Consider the following 16,816-nt stretch of genomic DNA (forward strand, 5'->3'; position numbering starts at 1 on the left):
TGAAAACAGGGCTCTGTATGGTTTAGGGCTGTGGGTGTAAACAAGGTTATGAATGGTTATCTAGTCTATTTCCCTCCCACAAGCTAAAATTATACTTGACCAAGATTCATCTAATTTGTTCCTGAAAAGCCTCCAATGACGCAAATTGCACATTCTCCATGGGCAATCTATTCCAGCGTTTCACTAGTCCCTCTGAGAGGGAAGTAAAAAAAGAAAGTCTAACTTAAGATCATTTTGAAGTAAATTTAGTTGTAATTCCTCTATCTACAAGTAACAGATTTTTTTTTATTCTTCTTTTGAGCTACTTTGAGTGTATTAGAAGATCATTACCATGTTTCCCCTCAAACTTCTAATTTTTTAGTCTGAAGTACTATTCCTCTTTTACTGTTTTATATTTTGAAATATGGTAATAGGTTTAGACTACATTGTAAGAGGAAACTGGGATTTGGAACTTTTAAATAGTGCTAATTACCTCACCTTTTTATTTTAAGTCAATGGTTCTAAGAGGGACATAATAACATTTACCAAAGGTAAGTTTAATTCTACACTCAAACAAAAAAAAAATAGCTAATTTTATGAAAAAGCAGGTTGTTCCAAATTCATGGCTCTTGGGAAAACTGCAAATGGATGTTTTCAATCCAGTTCCCTAAAAAATGTCATAAATTGTCTACCCCAGGACAGACATGGAACCCAGCTGCAGTCCTGGAATAACCTTGGGTTTGCACAGCAAAAAATACAAGGATCTTTAGCTCAATAGTATGGTTTTATTTAATTCAGAAAGCACAGAGGTATTAATAGCGACACCAGTTGGAATGAGGATTTTAAGAAGGAAATGTTAGCATCATCTATGTTTTTATCATGACATTGTCATATGTTTTAACCCTTTATAACTACCCTGGATCCAGACAAGAAAATTTCTTCCTTAAAGTAAGTACCCAAAATTTTCTTTTGCAAACCTACTAGGAAGACTGTTTTCTTCTCAGCTGGTGCACCTGAAAAGTAGCCAAGCATTCTTCAAGACTCTAAATTACTTTTATCTATTTTAAGAATAAGTTGGAGAAAATCAGGAACAGTAATGCCAAAGGCTGAGCCTCAAATATGAAGAATATCTGGAATTTACAGGGGTATTTGACTGTGTTTCTCAGAGGAACACGGCCACCCCATTACACTCTTACTGACACCATGTCTCAGTCCCCTGATACCTGCGCTCCTATTCGATATTGACCCTGAAAACACTGTCTTGCTTTCAGTTTTGATTTTAACTTCTCTTCCTGTCAGGCTTTTCTCTTAATTTTTCATATTAAATAGTTCATCTCTGATCCTTCTCTTCCTACTTTCCCCCAGCACAGAGATTTGGACACAAGCTAACCAGTGACTAAGATGACAGGTGGTTGCCAGGATCATTACTGGGCTCTACATAATTTTCTCTCAGCAGAAAATTACATTCTCTTAATATACCATATATCTTTTTTTTTTTTTTATAAGTTGGCTGGACAAATTACAAAAGAGCAATGACTTTTAGTAGATAACTGAAGGGAGAATCTTACTGATAATTTTCTACTTTCTATTGGTGAGCTTTGGTGCCAAAACTGTTTGTATGAATGTGTATAGAAATAAATATATAAAATAAAAAAATGTTATAAATATGAAGCCATGAGACCAGCCTGGAAAATGCCAGTCTCAAAACTAAGAATAATAAGCCAGTGAGAATGTGAGGCTATATTATAAATGTGAGGTATTATATAAGGATTTCTATTTTCTTTATAAATATTTTGATTGTAGCGTAACTCATGATTCTCTTTTGCTTCAACTAATCAAAGTAAAGGCAATAACAATAAGTTCTAATTTCCTAGGTAGGAATCAAGTACTTTGTATACTGTCCAGGAAATTATTACATGCATCTGCACTTGATAAGACTAGCATTGAAAACCACCATTTGACCCCACCAGATTAACCCATATTAGAGATGTGTTCATATGAAAATTGATATTGTTGTATTACATGTGCAAAAGAGAACTCCCATTTTTTTCATAATGAATACAATCAAATTTGATTTCAAACATTAGTTCTGACATAGCCATGATATTTAATTACAAATGTAACCCTGCAGGATGGGTTTTACAGAAATCTCAGACTTAATAGAAGGCATATTATTTGGAAACATCCAATTATGGAATCCATGAGCTGGACCAGATGTGCAATTTCAATTAGTTTTCAATGAGGATGCATGTATTTTGATAACAGATAATAAATTTAGAACAATACTTTTAATTTCAGTTTATTGAAAAAATATATTCTTCATCCAGATATCCAAGTTGAAACAATCAGGTCAGTTATAATATTAAAATTTTTGAGTTCTACATTCATAGGAAATTTCTAGTAAAGATGAAGAACACTCTCTATCTCCTGAATCTTCTTTCTCCTACTCCTCAAATAAATCTATATACTCCTAGCTACAAGTATTGCTGAAATTATAAATATGGCTTAAAATGAAAGAAACTGTATTTGTTAACATAATGCATTTCTAAAATCTCACAGGTATTTCTTGTACATACTGATAAAATAACAAAGATAGACTACGAGTGTGTTGTATTTCATGCATTTGTTGAGTTAGTTTAATTTTTGTTCTAAATTTTTTATTTCTTTCAGGGACTTTCTTCCCTGGTTATCCATGATCAAGTTCTGGGACCTAATGTGTCAAGTCATGCACATATCTTTCCATTTGTCCTCTGACTTTGTGCGAATTTTTCCATTCTGCCCTTAAAATTAGGGTCTTTTTTTCTTAACTTGTTCAAAGGACTATTTTCCCTTTTATTCAGAACTCTTCCATGCTTTGCACGCTTCATTACTTTAAGATGTAGTTCTCCAAGTTAGAATGGCAAGCTGACAAACCTCTCTCCAACTAGTATTAAAACGTGAACATAAAATGAAAAAGGCTAAAAACATAAAATAAAAAACAACTTAAAATTGGACTAGTCTCAAAAAAGAAGGTAAGAAAAAAATGCACTAATTTTTCTAACAATTCTTAAGTGTTGGAGCATCATATTTTCAATATTTTCAATCTGTCTGAACAATACTGGTAGTAGTATGCAGGTTTCCATCATCTGGGTGGATAAGCAGCAGAAAGGTAATGGGGTAAAACTGTATATAATTGTTGACAGCTGAGGAATCATGAGGTCTTTAATTTTGGGGAAAAGTATGACACAGGGGGTCCTAAAGCTTATGGTCTCAACCCCTCCAGCCTAAATAGCACACACAGAATATTGTCTGTCCTCATATACTCAAAGTATCTAAGCTCCAAAGTAAGATGCCAAAATTTCAATGTCTACAAAAAAAAAAAGACACATACTGGCTAGCTAGCAGAATAACTCCCGAAGTTTCTGACACTCTTAACTGGATTAACTTCAACAGACTTTTTTTCCTTTTTCCATTGTATACAGCTACTTGAGATACTCTTAGGCCTCAAGACATCTAACAGGTTTAGTGGATATAACACAGGAGCTTCGTGTCTTTCTGGACAGGTAGCTGGAGGACAGGTAAAATAACTCAGGACACCTCAAATGACACTAGACTTCTGTGTTTAAGCAAATCAAAACTTGTGTTCACATAGAGATGGTTACATTTAGTCTTAATCTTGAACAGAATTGCATTCTTTACCTCCCACATCTGTGCTTATCTGCTTCATATTACTTTATGTTAGTCCTCTATGTTAAAAAATATATGTAATTTTTTGACAAATGTTAACTACTTTTAACAGATGTCTGGAAAAAGTTGAAGTAGACCCAGCTTAACTCCAGAATAAATAAATAAATAAAGCAGAAGTTACAGATGATGTCTTTAAAGAACTACTGATTATTTTCTAAGATAATCAAATCAATGCCTGAAAACTATTGAATTTGTATAAAACCTGTTCTAACAATGATACGATGAGCTGTGTACTGTTTGGAGGTATGTATTTTACCAACCAACCAAACAAACAAACAAAAACCCTAACAATGTATTTTTCATTTGGTCTGTATCTGATTGCATTGATCTATTTCTTAATACTTCAGTTCTGTATACCTTAAGAAAGCAAGTCAATAGGTACTTGGATAAATTCATGATGTCAGTGTGTCTCTTGGCATACAGAAGTATTTACAGGCTGAATCTTTGTTTTGTAAAATATTTGCAATGAAATTATAGAAGCATACTCAACAAGAAAATATCTTACCCCGGCAGATTGGCACAGGAGAATCCCATTGATACATGCCATTTTGGCGACGTCTACATGTTGCATTATTTTGACCAATCATTCTGTACCCAGGTTTGCAGTAGTAATGAACTTTACTTCCAGCAGGACCACCTGTTTTATTTACAATTCCACCATTCCTCAAGATAGGATTTAAACTGCAATACGGAGCTAAATGACAAATAAATAAATAAAAATAAATTAAAAACACATAAAGTGTACTTAATTTGCGAAGTTTACATTACTTATGACACATGCAAACTGAATGCCATTAAAATTAGTGCAGAATGCTTCACATTAATTTTGGAATCCTGACTGCAGGTTCAGACATGTTCATGCCCAAATATTCTGAAGCTCGGAAACATATTTTATACGTTTATGCTCTTGGACATGAGGAAGTTGCAATCAGGAAACATAGTTTGTTCAGCAAATCACTCTGACTGAGTAAACAATCTACTTCAAATATGATAAATTCGTTTTTGTAAATATATTAACGGCAAGAGGAGGGCCAAAGAGAATCTCCATCCTGTACTGGAGGCAGGGGGGAACATGAATACAGAGGATAAGGAAAAGGCTGAGGTTCTTAATGCCTTCTTCACATCTGTCTTTACTAGCCAGACCACTTATCCTTGGAGTACTCAGTCACCCAACCTGGAAGTCTGGGATGGGGAGCAGAAGAACCTCCCCCCACAGTTCAGGTGGTAACAGTTAGAGACCTGCTGCTCCACCTGGACTGTCACAAGTCCATGGGGCCAGATGGGATCCACACGAGGATGCTGAAGGAGTTGGCGAATGCAATTGCTGGGCCGTTTACCATCATCTATCAGCAGTCATGGTCATCTGGAGAGGTCCCGGACGACTGGAGACTTTCTAATGTGATGCCCATCTCTAGGAAAGGTCGTAAGGAGGAACCAGGGAACTACAGGCCTGTCAGCCTGACCTTGGTGCCAGGGAAGGTGATGAAACAGGTCATCTTGAAGGCAATCACGCAATGTATGTGGGACAACCGGGGATCAGGCCCAGTCAGCATGGGTTCATGAAAGGCAAGTCCTGCCCGACCAACCTCATCTCCTTCTATGACCAGGTGACCCACCTGGTGGATGAGGGAAAGGCTGTTGACGTAGTCTACCTAGACTTCAGCAAGGCTTTTGAAAAGGTATCCCACACTATTCTCCTAGAGAAACTGGCAGCCCGTGGCTTGGACAGGTACACTCTTTGCTAGGTTAAAAAACTGGCTGGACGGCCAGGCCCAGAGAGTGGTGGTGAACGCAGTGAAATCCAGCTGGCGACCAGTGGTGTTCCCCAGGGGTCAGTGTTGGGGCCCATCCTCTTTAATATCTTTATTGATGATTTGGATGAGGGAATTGAGAACACCCTCAGTAAGTATGCAGACAACACCAAGTTGGGGGGAAGTGTCAGTCTGACGGAAGGTAGGAACGCCCTGCAGGGGGACCTGGACAAGATGGGTCAATGGGCAGAGGCCAATGGATTGAGGTTCAAATTGGCTAAGTGCTGGGTCCTGCAATTTGGCCACAACTACCCCATGCAGTGCTACAGGCTTGGGGGAGAGTGGCTTGAAAGCTGTGCAGAGGAAAAGGGTCTGGGGGTGCTGATTGATGCTCACCTGAACATGAGTCGGCAGTGTGCCCAGGTGGCCAAGAAGGCCAATGGCATCCTGGCTTGTGTCAGGAACAGTGTAGCCAGCAGGACCAGGGAGGTGATCATTCCCCTGTACTGTGCTCTGGTGAGGCCGCACCTTGAGTACAATGTTCATTTTTAGGCCCCCTCACTACAAGAAGGACATTGAGGAACGTGTCCAGAGAAGGGCTATGAAGCTGGTGAAGGGCCTGGAACACAAGTCCTGTGAGGAGTGGCTGAGGGAACTGGGGTTGTTTAGTCTGGAGAAGAGGAGGCTCAGGGGAGACATTATTGCTCTCTACAACTACCTGAAAGGAAGGTGTGGGGAACTGGGGGTCAGCCTCTTCTCACCCATAACTAGTGATAGGACAAGAGGGAATGGCCTCAAGTTGTGCCAGGGAAGGTTTAGGTTGGAAATTAGGAGACACTTCTTCCCACAATGAGTGGTTAGGCATTGGAACGGGTTGCCCAGGGAGGTGGTGGTGTCACCATCCCTGGGGGTGTTTAAGGAAAACATGTCCCCTGGTGCTTAGGGACATGGTTTAGTGGGTGACGTTGGTAGTAGGACAATGGTTGGACCAGATGATCTTGGAGGTCTTTTCCAAGCTTAATGATTCTATGATTCTATGATTCTAGAAACAGAAACTGACACGCTAACTAAAGAACCACACACAAGGTAATAAATAAAAAATACCCAAAGATATGAAGGGTGACCAAATGCTTGAAAAATGTCAGACTGAAATGTACAACCACTATCAGCTGAGTTAAAATTCTGGGCTTAAGCAGGAATCTCTACAGAGTATTCATAAAATATTGCAGCCTTGTGTGTCAAGGACCACTAGGATAAAATGCTGTTTTCCCTCACAGCCAGTTTCTGAGAGGATCTGTTCAGGCTTTGCTGATATAGGTGCAATGACATAGGATCGCCCTCATCAAGGAATGACAATTTTATTTATTTTTTACCACAAAAAGTGATAAACTACAGAGTAGCTGCTCCATTGACTTGAAGTAGCTTTACATTTACAAATTTAATTTACTTTTCCAAATGACATAGCATACCCATTCTTTCAAGGCCTCTTAAACAGCAATGTTTTTTTGCAAGGCAACATACAAAATATTTACAGCTCACTTATAATCACAACGTCCATTTGTCACTTGTAACTGCAGACCAACAGGAAAATAACTGCCTGGCTAAATCACACATCACTACTCAGCTGGTGTGTAGACAGCAGCACAGATAAACACTGATTTTGAATCTGCAGTACCATATTCTTCCTTTCACAAAACATACTCTCTGAAGAGCTGGAACATTTAAACATTTCTGCTGAGATTTTTCAAAACTGTTTAAGGCACTTTGACTCAGGGATGCTAAATTAAAAAATTCTGAATTCCAAATAAAAATTTGTTGAAATTGGATGCCCCCCGAGATGATTTTGTAAATCTCAGTCTTGTAGTAAATAATGTGACATCAACCCAAGAATTTATTTTAGCAAAGGACTTAATTTCCCAGCAGCATCTTTCATCATTAGTTCAAGAACTTGTACCAAGGACAGACTTATAATCAGTTAAATACTGTCCGATGTTTGAAATTATAAATAAACAAAAAGCCTTCCCTCAAGCCCCATGTTGCCTTTCTTTAGCTTATATCCTAGATTTTTTTTTGACAGATAAAAGTCACGGCTTACACGACTGTTTCCTTCTAACTTTCCCTTTTGGAAATTTGTCTTCATCATTGTATTACCAGGGGATCTTGCTTTAGTGCTGTTATTGTTTAAATATCCAACAAGGCAGAGGTTTACTATCCTCATTTTAGACATTTTCACTTTATAGATAAGAAATTAGACATAGGCTTAAATGATTAGGTAAGGTCACACATGAAAACTGAACAAAACTCTTCTGACTACTAAAACTGTTCCTTAATTAATGGACCATCCATTCCATATATTGCTTTTCACTTAAAAATGTACAGAATCAAAAAGGAGAGCAATACTCCACTGAACAATAAAAAAAGGTCGGGCCACCATTCTTTTTCACTCGTGTTTTGTCTAATGTCATCTACTGCGTAAACAGTATGAAAACAGCAAGGTAAATTTCCAAAAACCTATTCCTTCTTTAGTGGTAAAATTGTGAATGCCTGGTTCTTCAAAAATAAAATGTCTGTTTAAATAACCTGCTATTTATAGTACATAGTTTCTTACTGCTTGTTCAACATTTATAAATGATCCTGTTTGCATTGCTCTTGATTAAAAGTACCATACAAACCTTCATTGTGTGACTTTCCTGCTGCATTTACTACAAAGTAAATCACCACCTAAAATTTTAGAAACCATGGAAGAAACTAACTGATGAACTTCTTCATACAAATCCTCTGTCACCTCTAAAAGCTTACTGGAACTTGTAAAGACAAAACCAAATGAATTAAGAGTCTTTGCTTTTAAAGTGAAATTGAGAGGAAATAGAAACAGTTAACACATGTTGAAACTGCACAGGTACAAATATTAAAAACAAGATTAAACCAGTGGTGAAGAATTCACCTTCTTGCAATAACAGGTAAGGTTACAAGAGCAGAATAAAGATAAAATAGATGCACACAGTGGCCTTTTAATATATATTGGCAGCCAATTACAAATTAACTAAGTAACCACTTGCCTTATTTACTCCTGAAGGACAATCAAAAGTTAAACAAAAGGCTGTAGATATTACAGAGACAATGTAAACTTTCAAAGTAGCAAGCTAAGCACCCCTCTGCTTCTCAAATCACTGTCTCTGGCAGGTGTGCCAAGTACTGTGCAGAAGTATAAGAATTACAGCTGTAGTGCACTTTCATTCCTTTTATCACAACATAAAAAAAATCTCTCCTTTTATTTACATTGTTTGTGCTAGCTTGCTTAAGTAGGGATGTTAATGTGGAGTTATAAACTATTGAAGAAAAACAAAACCAAAGGTTACGCAGGTATCTGTCACAGCAATTGCACAGATTCATCTCTTATTGAGTGAGTTTCCTAGCGTGGGTTCAGCAAGTTCCTCTTTCTGCATTCACAGATCCATCTGTAGTGAACAGAAGTTTTGGTGGAACCACAGTGCACCAAAAAGTCAAGTTCAAGCACCACAAGAAAAACCAACAACCATTCAAAAAAAAAAAAAAAAAAAAAAACTCTTGGTATGCCATAACTTTTCATTACTATTATTATTATTATTATTTGCATCTGGTTTTAGTCTTTTTTTTTTTATATTTCCCTCCCAAAGAAAAAAAATATTCTTCCCTAGAACTACATGAAATTGTGATGCTTCCTCGCTCATTATACTATACAGATACTCACTAGATTAGGAAAGAGGTCATTTTGTATCTGAGTTAGTGCAATTAGGAAAAGTATTATTTAGACTAAGGTTATTCTAGTACCTCCATAATGTGTCAAAGCCCTTAAAAGAATGTCTCTGCTGTAATGCCTTAGCTCTTTTATACTAATATTTAGGAAAAAAAAAAAAAAAAAAAAGAAAAAGAAACCACAAATAGAAAACATGCACGTAACTTTAGACAAATAGCTTCAACATGTAAGGTTGTATGCTAAAGGAAATAGTATTTCTCTGAAAGCTTCTAGCACTTTTTAAAAAATGAAGAAAATTTGTATCTACAAATGAAATCTATTTGTAAGAAAACTACAATTTGCAAAATTTTGTGCACAGGCATAGCTGGAGAAGAAGGGGAGGGTTGTGGCAGTAATTCATTTCAATAGGTTCTTCATTATGAGGAAGCCTGCTGGCTCAGTCACAGCTGCCATGGTATCAATAGCCTTTTTGGGATCTTGTATTTTTCCTACTCTCATGATGTTGCCTTCCCTCATTAAGATTCAAATCCAATTGTTTATGCTGCCACTCACTGTTACTCTTCTTTCATGCTGATTATTTCCATTGAATCTCACGTAAAACATACAGAAGTTTAGAGAAAAAATGCAGGCACTGACTGATAGCGAGGCAGAAAAAGCAAAAGAGTTGTTTGTTCCTAAAATATAGCCATAAGGATTACATCTCTCTCTCCAGCTCCCAAATAGTATTATTAGTTGCTGCTAGTGCCATAACAACTGATGAACTGAGCCTAGCAAAACATGTTTTGTGTACATGCAAAGGTGTAAAATAATTTCTTATTCCTCAAAAATCAGTCACCTAAATAATTTGGTATTTACCAAATAAATTCTCTACATGATCTCTATTCTTGCAACCCTGATATTGCTTCCTCACTGCAAATTCAAGATAGAAGGCCCACCCTCTTCACTGTCACCTGACAGTTATCTTGTGACAGATTCTCTCTGTTCATTTTCCCACACTCTCAATTCATCTCTTAAGTCCTACAATTGCCCTTTCCTTATGAAAAGCTAACTGAATCTCCAGTGTGCTAGAAAACAACATCCCTTTCCCCATCCTCCAGTTTTAGTTTGTCTTTGGTAATACTCCAAATACTGCTCGAAAGATGGAGATAATGCTTTCACTAACATGTCTTTTTTTTTTCCTGTCCATTTACTAACTGCTCATAGCTCTCAAACCATAATCATGTTATTGTTCTGAGTACTTGAATTTAACCCTTATCTTCTCTTTCAGTAGCATGAGAAATTTTCCAGAGATTAGGCAGCAAATGCATGGATGGTACAGGAAAGGAGAAAGCTCAGTGCAAATCATCTCCCTAAATGTCATGCCACTTAGCATCTGTTTACCATGCCTAAATGGGATATATATGATGCTTGGTAAAACATTCTTCTAAAATATCCTCAGTATTCTTTTTTCTACTTAATTTATACTGACAATTTTTATCCACCAAAATTAACACTCACACATTCACACGTTGTTAATCAAGTCCAAACACAGAAAAAGCAAATGTTAACAACAGACAGAGTAATTATCACCTCTCTCTCAATTTACAACATGTAAGTGATCCTTAAGCCAAGCCTCTTAGGAGCATTGTGTCTGAAGGGGTATGTGTGACAACATGTTAAAGAGGCTGCAAGCAGAGTAAGAACCTATATCTCTACATGTAGAGTATAATCCAGTACTGCAATATTGCTAACTGATTTTTGTTGTTTTGTTTTTAGTAAGAGATGCAATTTTAACAAGGACATTATTTAGACAGACTATTTACATATTTTCTGCAAATACCAGATTCATATGCTGCCTGTTCAAGAAGTGAAGGACTTTTTTTCCTGTTTTTCCATTTATTTTTACATAACAAACATAGTAATAAGAGTTGTGAAATTAACTGCAATTTAAGGAAATTATAAGCCTAATAGTTGTGTGATAAATTGCAGTTGGAGTACTGCATAACATTTTGGGGTCAGATATTCTGCCTCATGAGTACTTCTTTGTGAATCTAAGGGTTATCACTCCCATTAAATTCAAAGGCCTTGCTCCAGGTCTGATAAGACAAGATAGCAGGTTGCAGAGGAAAGTATCCATTGGGGAAATATTATTCCGGAGATCTTCGGCAAATTCAGAGAAAATAGAGAGTTCAAGTTCTGCACTTGTGTTGAATTTACAACAGGATGATTATGCATCATCAAAATATACATTATAATAAAGTATTATAATCAGAGAAACAGAAGTCTTAATTTGATGATGAATAGTATGTTTAACCCACAAAGTATGATTTAATGGAAATCATTAATAGTTACCTGAGTAACGGATCTTGAATCCTTTCTTACTGGTTGCATGATCAGTTGACCAGCGAAGATACAGCTGATTCATTTTGCTTGTAAAGTTCATTTGTCCAGTATGATTTCCACTTAAAGCAACCAATAAAGGGCTTTGCCCTGAAGAACCTTAAGAGATGAATAAAGAAAACATTGAAGTTTTAAAGTACTAGCAGTTTAAGCAATCCTTTCCATATTTTAACTGAGTTGTGAATGTAAATATATTAAGGGAACAATAGCATGGCATATTTTTGCCATTAAAATAATGAACAGATCTCTATTTAAACTGTCTGTTCAGTTTTAGGTTTTCATGGGAGAGCAGCATAAGAAACCCAGATGCAAACAAGCTGACATATAAAACAATGAGTGTTTTTGCCATAAACACTAAAAAATCACTGGAAACCTTATTTTTTTTTAATATATATATTTACAGAAATTACTCTGTAGTAGGTCACATTTCTGCTCCTTGTCCTTTTTTTATCTAATATGTATTTAAGCTCCTTTTCAACTAGTGACTGGAAGCAAATTTATAAACTTCTTGACATTGTGCAGCTTGTAGAATTTAAAGCACCACCATATTACATAGTGAACATATTACCTAAATAATACCTGTCACGTATAAAATCACCACAGTTGCAATGGGGAATACACATACATACAAGTGCTATGACTTCACAATACATACATATTAGGACTCAGTTCTGTTAAAATATTATTAGAGTATCATTTTCATTATATAGTATCATTAGTATAGTATCATATATTATTATAGTGTCATTTCAATGTTAAAAAATATTAATTTATGGTGAATAAAGGATGTTGAAAAGTATGTGTGTCCTGCCAGTAGACTGATATCTTCATTACAATAAACCTCTAGAATAACAAGTAATGATTTGGGAGCAGATAATATAACACAACGCCATATAATGAAAGGGAAAAAAAATCAATATCCTTTTCCTCAACATGAAGGTTATCTATTCTACAGCTGAACTCCTCCCTTTCATATGCTCACTATGCCGTTTACTCTGTGTCTTTCAAGTTTTGGAAAGCCAAGTTCAACTAACATTATCTTGGTCACAGCAGACATTTCAAATAAAGAGGGCGTTTCATTCATTTTTGCTGACTTTGACCAGCTGCGGCCTGATCAGTTCTTCTTATGTTGCATGAAAGCATAAAAATAAAACTGATTCCAAGGAGACCTAAAAATTGAATACAATTGCTGTCAACATTCTCCCCTTCCAGTCCAGTAAAAAAATAAGTAAGTTTTCTGTTTGGGATGTTTCAGGTACAAAAGGGAGGGCACAGAAAACCATAAAAAATAAGACAACATCCCAGTGCTTTAGAACTGCATTTCAGTCACCATAATGACAACACTATAATTAAATATTAATAAATAAACCGTAAATAAGGTAAAATAAGAACAATTAAACATAGCTTTAGGCACAGGTTGCCCTCATCAAAATTCTTTGTGGCTTGTTTGTGGTTTTTGTTAGAGTTAGTGTCTGATGATTGCAGTGTAAGATAGACAATGAGGACTGCTGAAGTCAACTCCTATTTTTGCTTGAAATAATGATTTATAACATGACAATCCATTTAGTTTCTCTTGCTTCATCTCTTGCTTCATCCTGGGCATTGTAAAATCTGCTCAATACAATTTAGTCAGTTCATAAAGTACCGTTACAGTTTAGAAATTCTCAGATAAAGCGCTGCAAGAGTACAATTACAAATAAAGATCTACTACATATAAAGAGGAGATAATCTTTTCTTACTAGTGATGGTGAAATTAGATTGCAGCACCACATACCACATAGCCACACCACATTTTTTAGCCATTGGGAGATCAGAGAAATGAGTCTTAATTTTTCCTTAAGTTGAGTTTCAGCTTCTGGACATTACCAAAGCAGACAGCTCTTCAGCTGATGTTCAGAAAAGTCAATATCAGGATGCAGGTATTCTTGAGTTTGATTTTTTATTATTATTTCTGAATTTGTCTATACAGGGAAAAATATACTAAACTTCTAGGGTGCTGACCTGTCATATAATGTTTTCCTGAATGTTAGGTAAAAGTTGGCATTGCTGTCTCACTGCAATGACAGAATTATGTTGGCTTCTTCGGGGAAAAAAAAGTCAGTTTGTGTATTAAACAAATTAAACAAATGCTATTCAGTATTAGCAGACTGAATACAGCATTTTCAAGTTCAAAAGCCTTTAATAATTATATTCATGGTACATACATGGCTTCTTTGGTTTAGAGTATAGATGGGATATCTTAGGGCTCTGACTGATAATGGAGAAAGGGTTAATGTGCTTATTGCTAATGTGCTTATTGTTCTCAGCTGACCAGGGTGGATTCATTAATGGGATGTCTATCCTGATCATCATGCAGCTGCAAAAGTACCATAATTTTCAATGTGGTGAGTTAGGCATAGTCACTATTTTCATTTGCATTCCAAAGCTGCCTTATAAGGTCATCAGAAGCCTATACCTCAGCAAATATTATTTCTCTAAAATTTTTCTTGCTGATTTTTATATCATTTCTATGTGAAGTTTGAGAATATATCTTTACCTGGTGTAAATAGACCAGTTATAGTAAGTTAAATGAAGCTATGCTATTTTAGACCACATAAGGTTCTGGGATATGATCTGCAAAATTTAACAATACAGAGAAATATCTAAGCCAGCTCTGAACGAGCTAGTCTGAGTTATATCCATCACTGGAAACAGTATAGCCACATCAGCATTGCCTTCTGCCCCAACTAGCTCATCATGCTGAGATGTAGAACTAATTAGCCTAGCAAAGCACATTGCTAATGTGGCCACAGGGACACAAACAAGTATCTCTGCAAGGCACTGCAATGTGCCATATTTAAATATCAACTTGTTGAGAGCTAGCTCAGGAATCTCTACATGGCACTACATTGAGAGGTTATAAATATGCCATTATCATTCTCATTTAAGTTTGCTGGTAGGTGGTAGAAAAAATGACTTGTGAAGCTGTGCTAGAGATGAATTTTTAAGAATGTGGTTCTATGTCATGAAATGGCAATGTTTAAAAATGTAGGAACTGTGATAATTCTTCTCTCGGATTTATTATTGATAATCTGATTTCATTACATTTAAATGCATAAGAAAAAAAATTTATTTGTCAGGAGCATTAAGCAATCTAAGAAGACTTTTTCAAAAGAAAACAAAGTGATCAGATCACTAGAAAGTTCCCACGCATACTTGCATACTACACATTGCCTTGATGTTAAATACAAAATAGAGTGGTGGAAAACAGAGATTTTTCAGACTATTTTCTCCACTAACCTGACACAGACCAACAAATACATTATGAAGGAAAAACAAAACTAATGAACCAGGATTTTTAAAAGAATGAAAAATATTGTATTTTCTTTTTCCGAATGCTGTTATCAAAAAAGGAAACTATTTTAACAATAATTTTAGACACTAAAAGCCTGTTACTTAGTAAGAATGCACAGAGAAAAATACTTCAAAACATAGGAGCATTTAATATTTTTCATGTTATGAAACTTACATGGTGAATATTAATCAGTTCTATCACAGTTATCATATATTCTTGGTTAATGAGGGAGGACGTGATAACAGTCTCCAAATGAATAAAAATATATTAAAGAACTATCAGGGACCAGCTATTCTCATCAATCAACGAGAACAGAACAAGTGGCAATAAGCTCATAATTCAGCAGAAAAATAAGAATAGCCTGTTAATTAAATAGGGCCCTTTGAGAGGTTACTGCTATGAAGTAAGAAATGCTTCTACATTCTAGAAATTGAGTTTTTGTCATTTTTCTACTCTTTGTCCTAAAACAGATGGCCAAATCCTTTAATATGGATATATTCAAACAAGATACAGCAGTGGTTCTGCTATGCTGTGGAAAAAAGTAGAGTGGGTATTTGGACTCAAATTTGAGTATTTGGACTTAAATAATTTTACAAAATTGGACAAATGGAATTATACCCCACAAATATTTCTCTCCCAGAAACAATTCATTACAAAACAGCATGTTAGCTTCTGCTTTCAGACACCTTCATACATTTCCAAGGGTACAGAAAAACTGCATGATGTTGACTTTAATAGGAAAGCTGCTTATTGCTCCTCCTCTAACAATACCAAACAAAATTAAACAGCCTCTTGACTGCATCTATAAAAAACTTTCATTAACTAGCAGACTTAGATTTAAAGCAAAAGTAATAAAAATACTGGACTAGATTTCGTGTGTATTGCTGTGTAATGAAACCAACAGTTGGAAATCAAGACCCACTTGACTTTATATCTGTTCTTTCTTGGCAAGACAGAATTTGGATCTTTCTTACCATCAAATACCTCCAGCTCATCAAACTGCTTTTCACTTTGAAACATTTCTACAAAGATGGAGATGTTATATCCTGTATCAACCTTTATAGTCCAAGAACAAGTCTGAGAGTTGGGATATGTGCCTGGGTAGCCTGGACTGAGGATCACTCCTGACGATTCTGTACGGATTTCATTCGCTGGACATTGTGCTAGAAAGGATACAATAAGAAGAAAAATAAGAATAGCAATGAAACAAAGTATTTTCATTAAAAAAAATAGTTATAATACTTTTTAGATATATATACTTCAGTTTCAGTTTCCAAATAAAAACATGTTAAAATCATGTTCCTGTCAGTACAAACAGAAACAAGAATCAGCTTTATAAACCTTGCATTTATGAAACTGAACATCAATCTTAATAAAACATTCATTCAGAAACATGACCAAAGAGTCACAGCCCAAAGAGTTTACAGTCAAGAGGTCTGTATACACTGGTGTGATCATTCCCATACGTAGGTAAAAGTCCCAGTAAAATTTATTATTTATTTATATATTTATATTTATCATTTATCTATTTATTATTATTATTATTATTATTATTTCACCATGTATTCAACGGTTTATATGATCTCTGCATATGACTATACTAAATAGCTGTATATTATATTAAACAGTTGAAAATTTTATATTCTAAATACTGGTTTTGATTAAAATAATCTTTTGTTGGCCACTTTTTCTTTAATATTTTGCCTCTCATGCAGGATGGACATCTTCATGTCTGTTTGCTGTTGAGGTCTGATACATTTTCTCTACATTTTTGTGTAAGATTCACAAATATATCTTTATATATATACGTTCCTGGAAATTGTCTGGCGAAGTATCCAAATAATTGTGTAAAATAAAGGATTTTGGAAAGCTGAGTAACATTAAAAAAAAAAAAAAAAGAGAAAAAAAATG

General features: G+C 35.5%; 1 protein-coding gene across 1 annotated transcript in view; it reads right to left on the reverse strand.

Moving 5' to 3' along the window:
- Positions 1-16,816, reverse strand: part of CSMD1 (CUB and Sushi multiple domains 1) — a 1,150,797-nt gene that overhangs the window by 91,844 nt on the left and 1,042,137 nt on the right. Inside the window, exons 47-49 of the mRNA XM_035542943.1 lie at positions 15,880-16,068; positions 11,524-11,670; positions 4,211-4,399 (exon numbers count right to left, since the gene is read on the reverse strand). Coding sequence (XP_035398836.1) covers positions 4,211-4,399; positions 11,524-11,670; positions 15,880-16,068 — 525 coding nt within the window. The remainder of the gene's footprint in view (positions 1-4,210; positions 4,400-11,523; positions 11,671-15,879; positions 16,069-16,816) is intronic.

Source organism: Cygnus atratus, chromosome 3 (assembly GCF_013377495.2).
Source record: "Cygnus atratus isolate AKBS03 ecotype Queensland, Australia chromosome 3, CAtr_DNAZoo_HiC_assembly, whole genome shotgun sequence".
In the NCBI taxonomy this organism is placed as follows: Eukaryota; Metazoa; Chordata; class Aves; order Anseriformes; family Anatidae; genus Cygnus; species Cygnus atratus.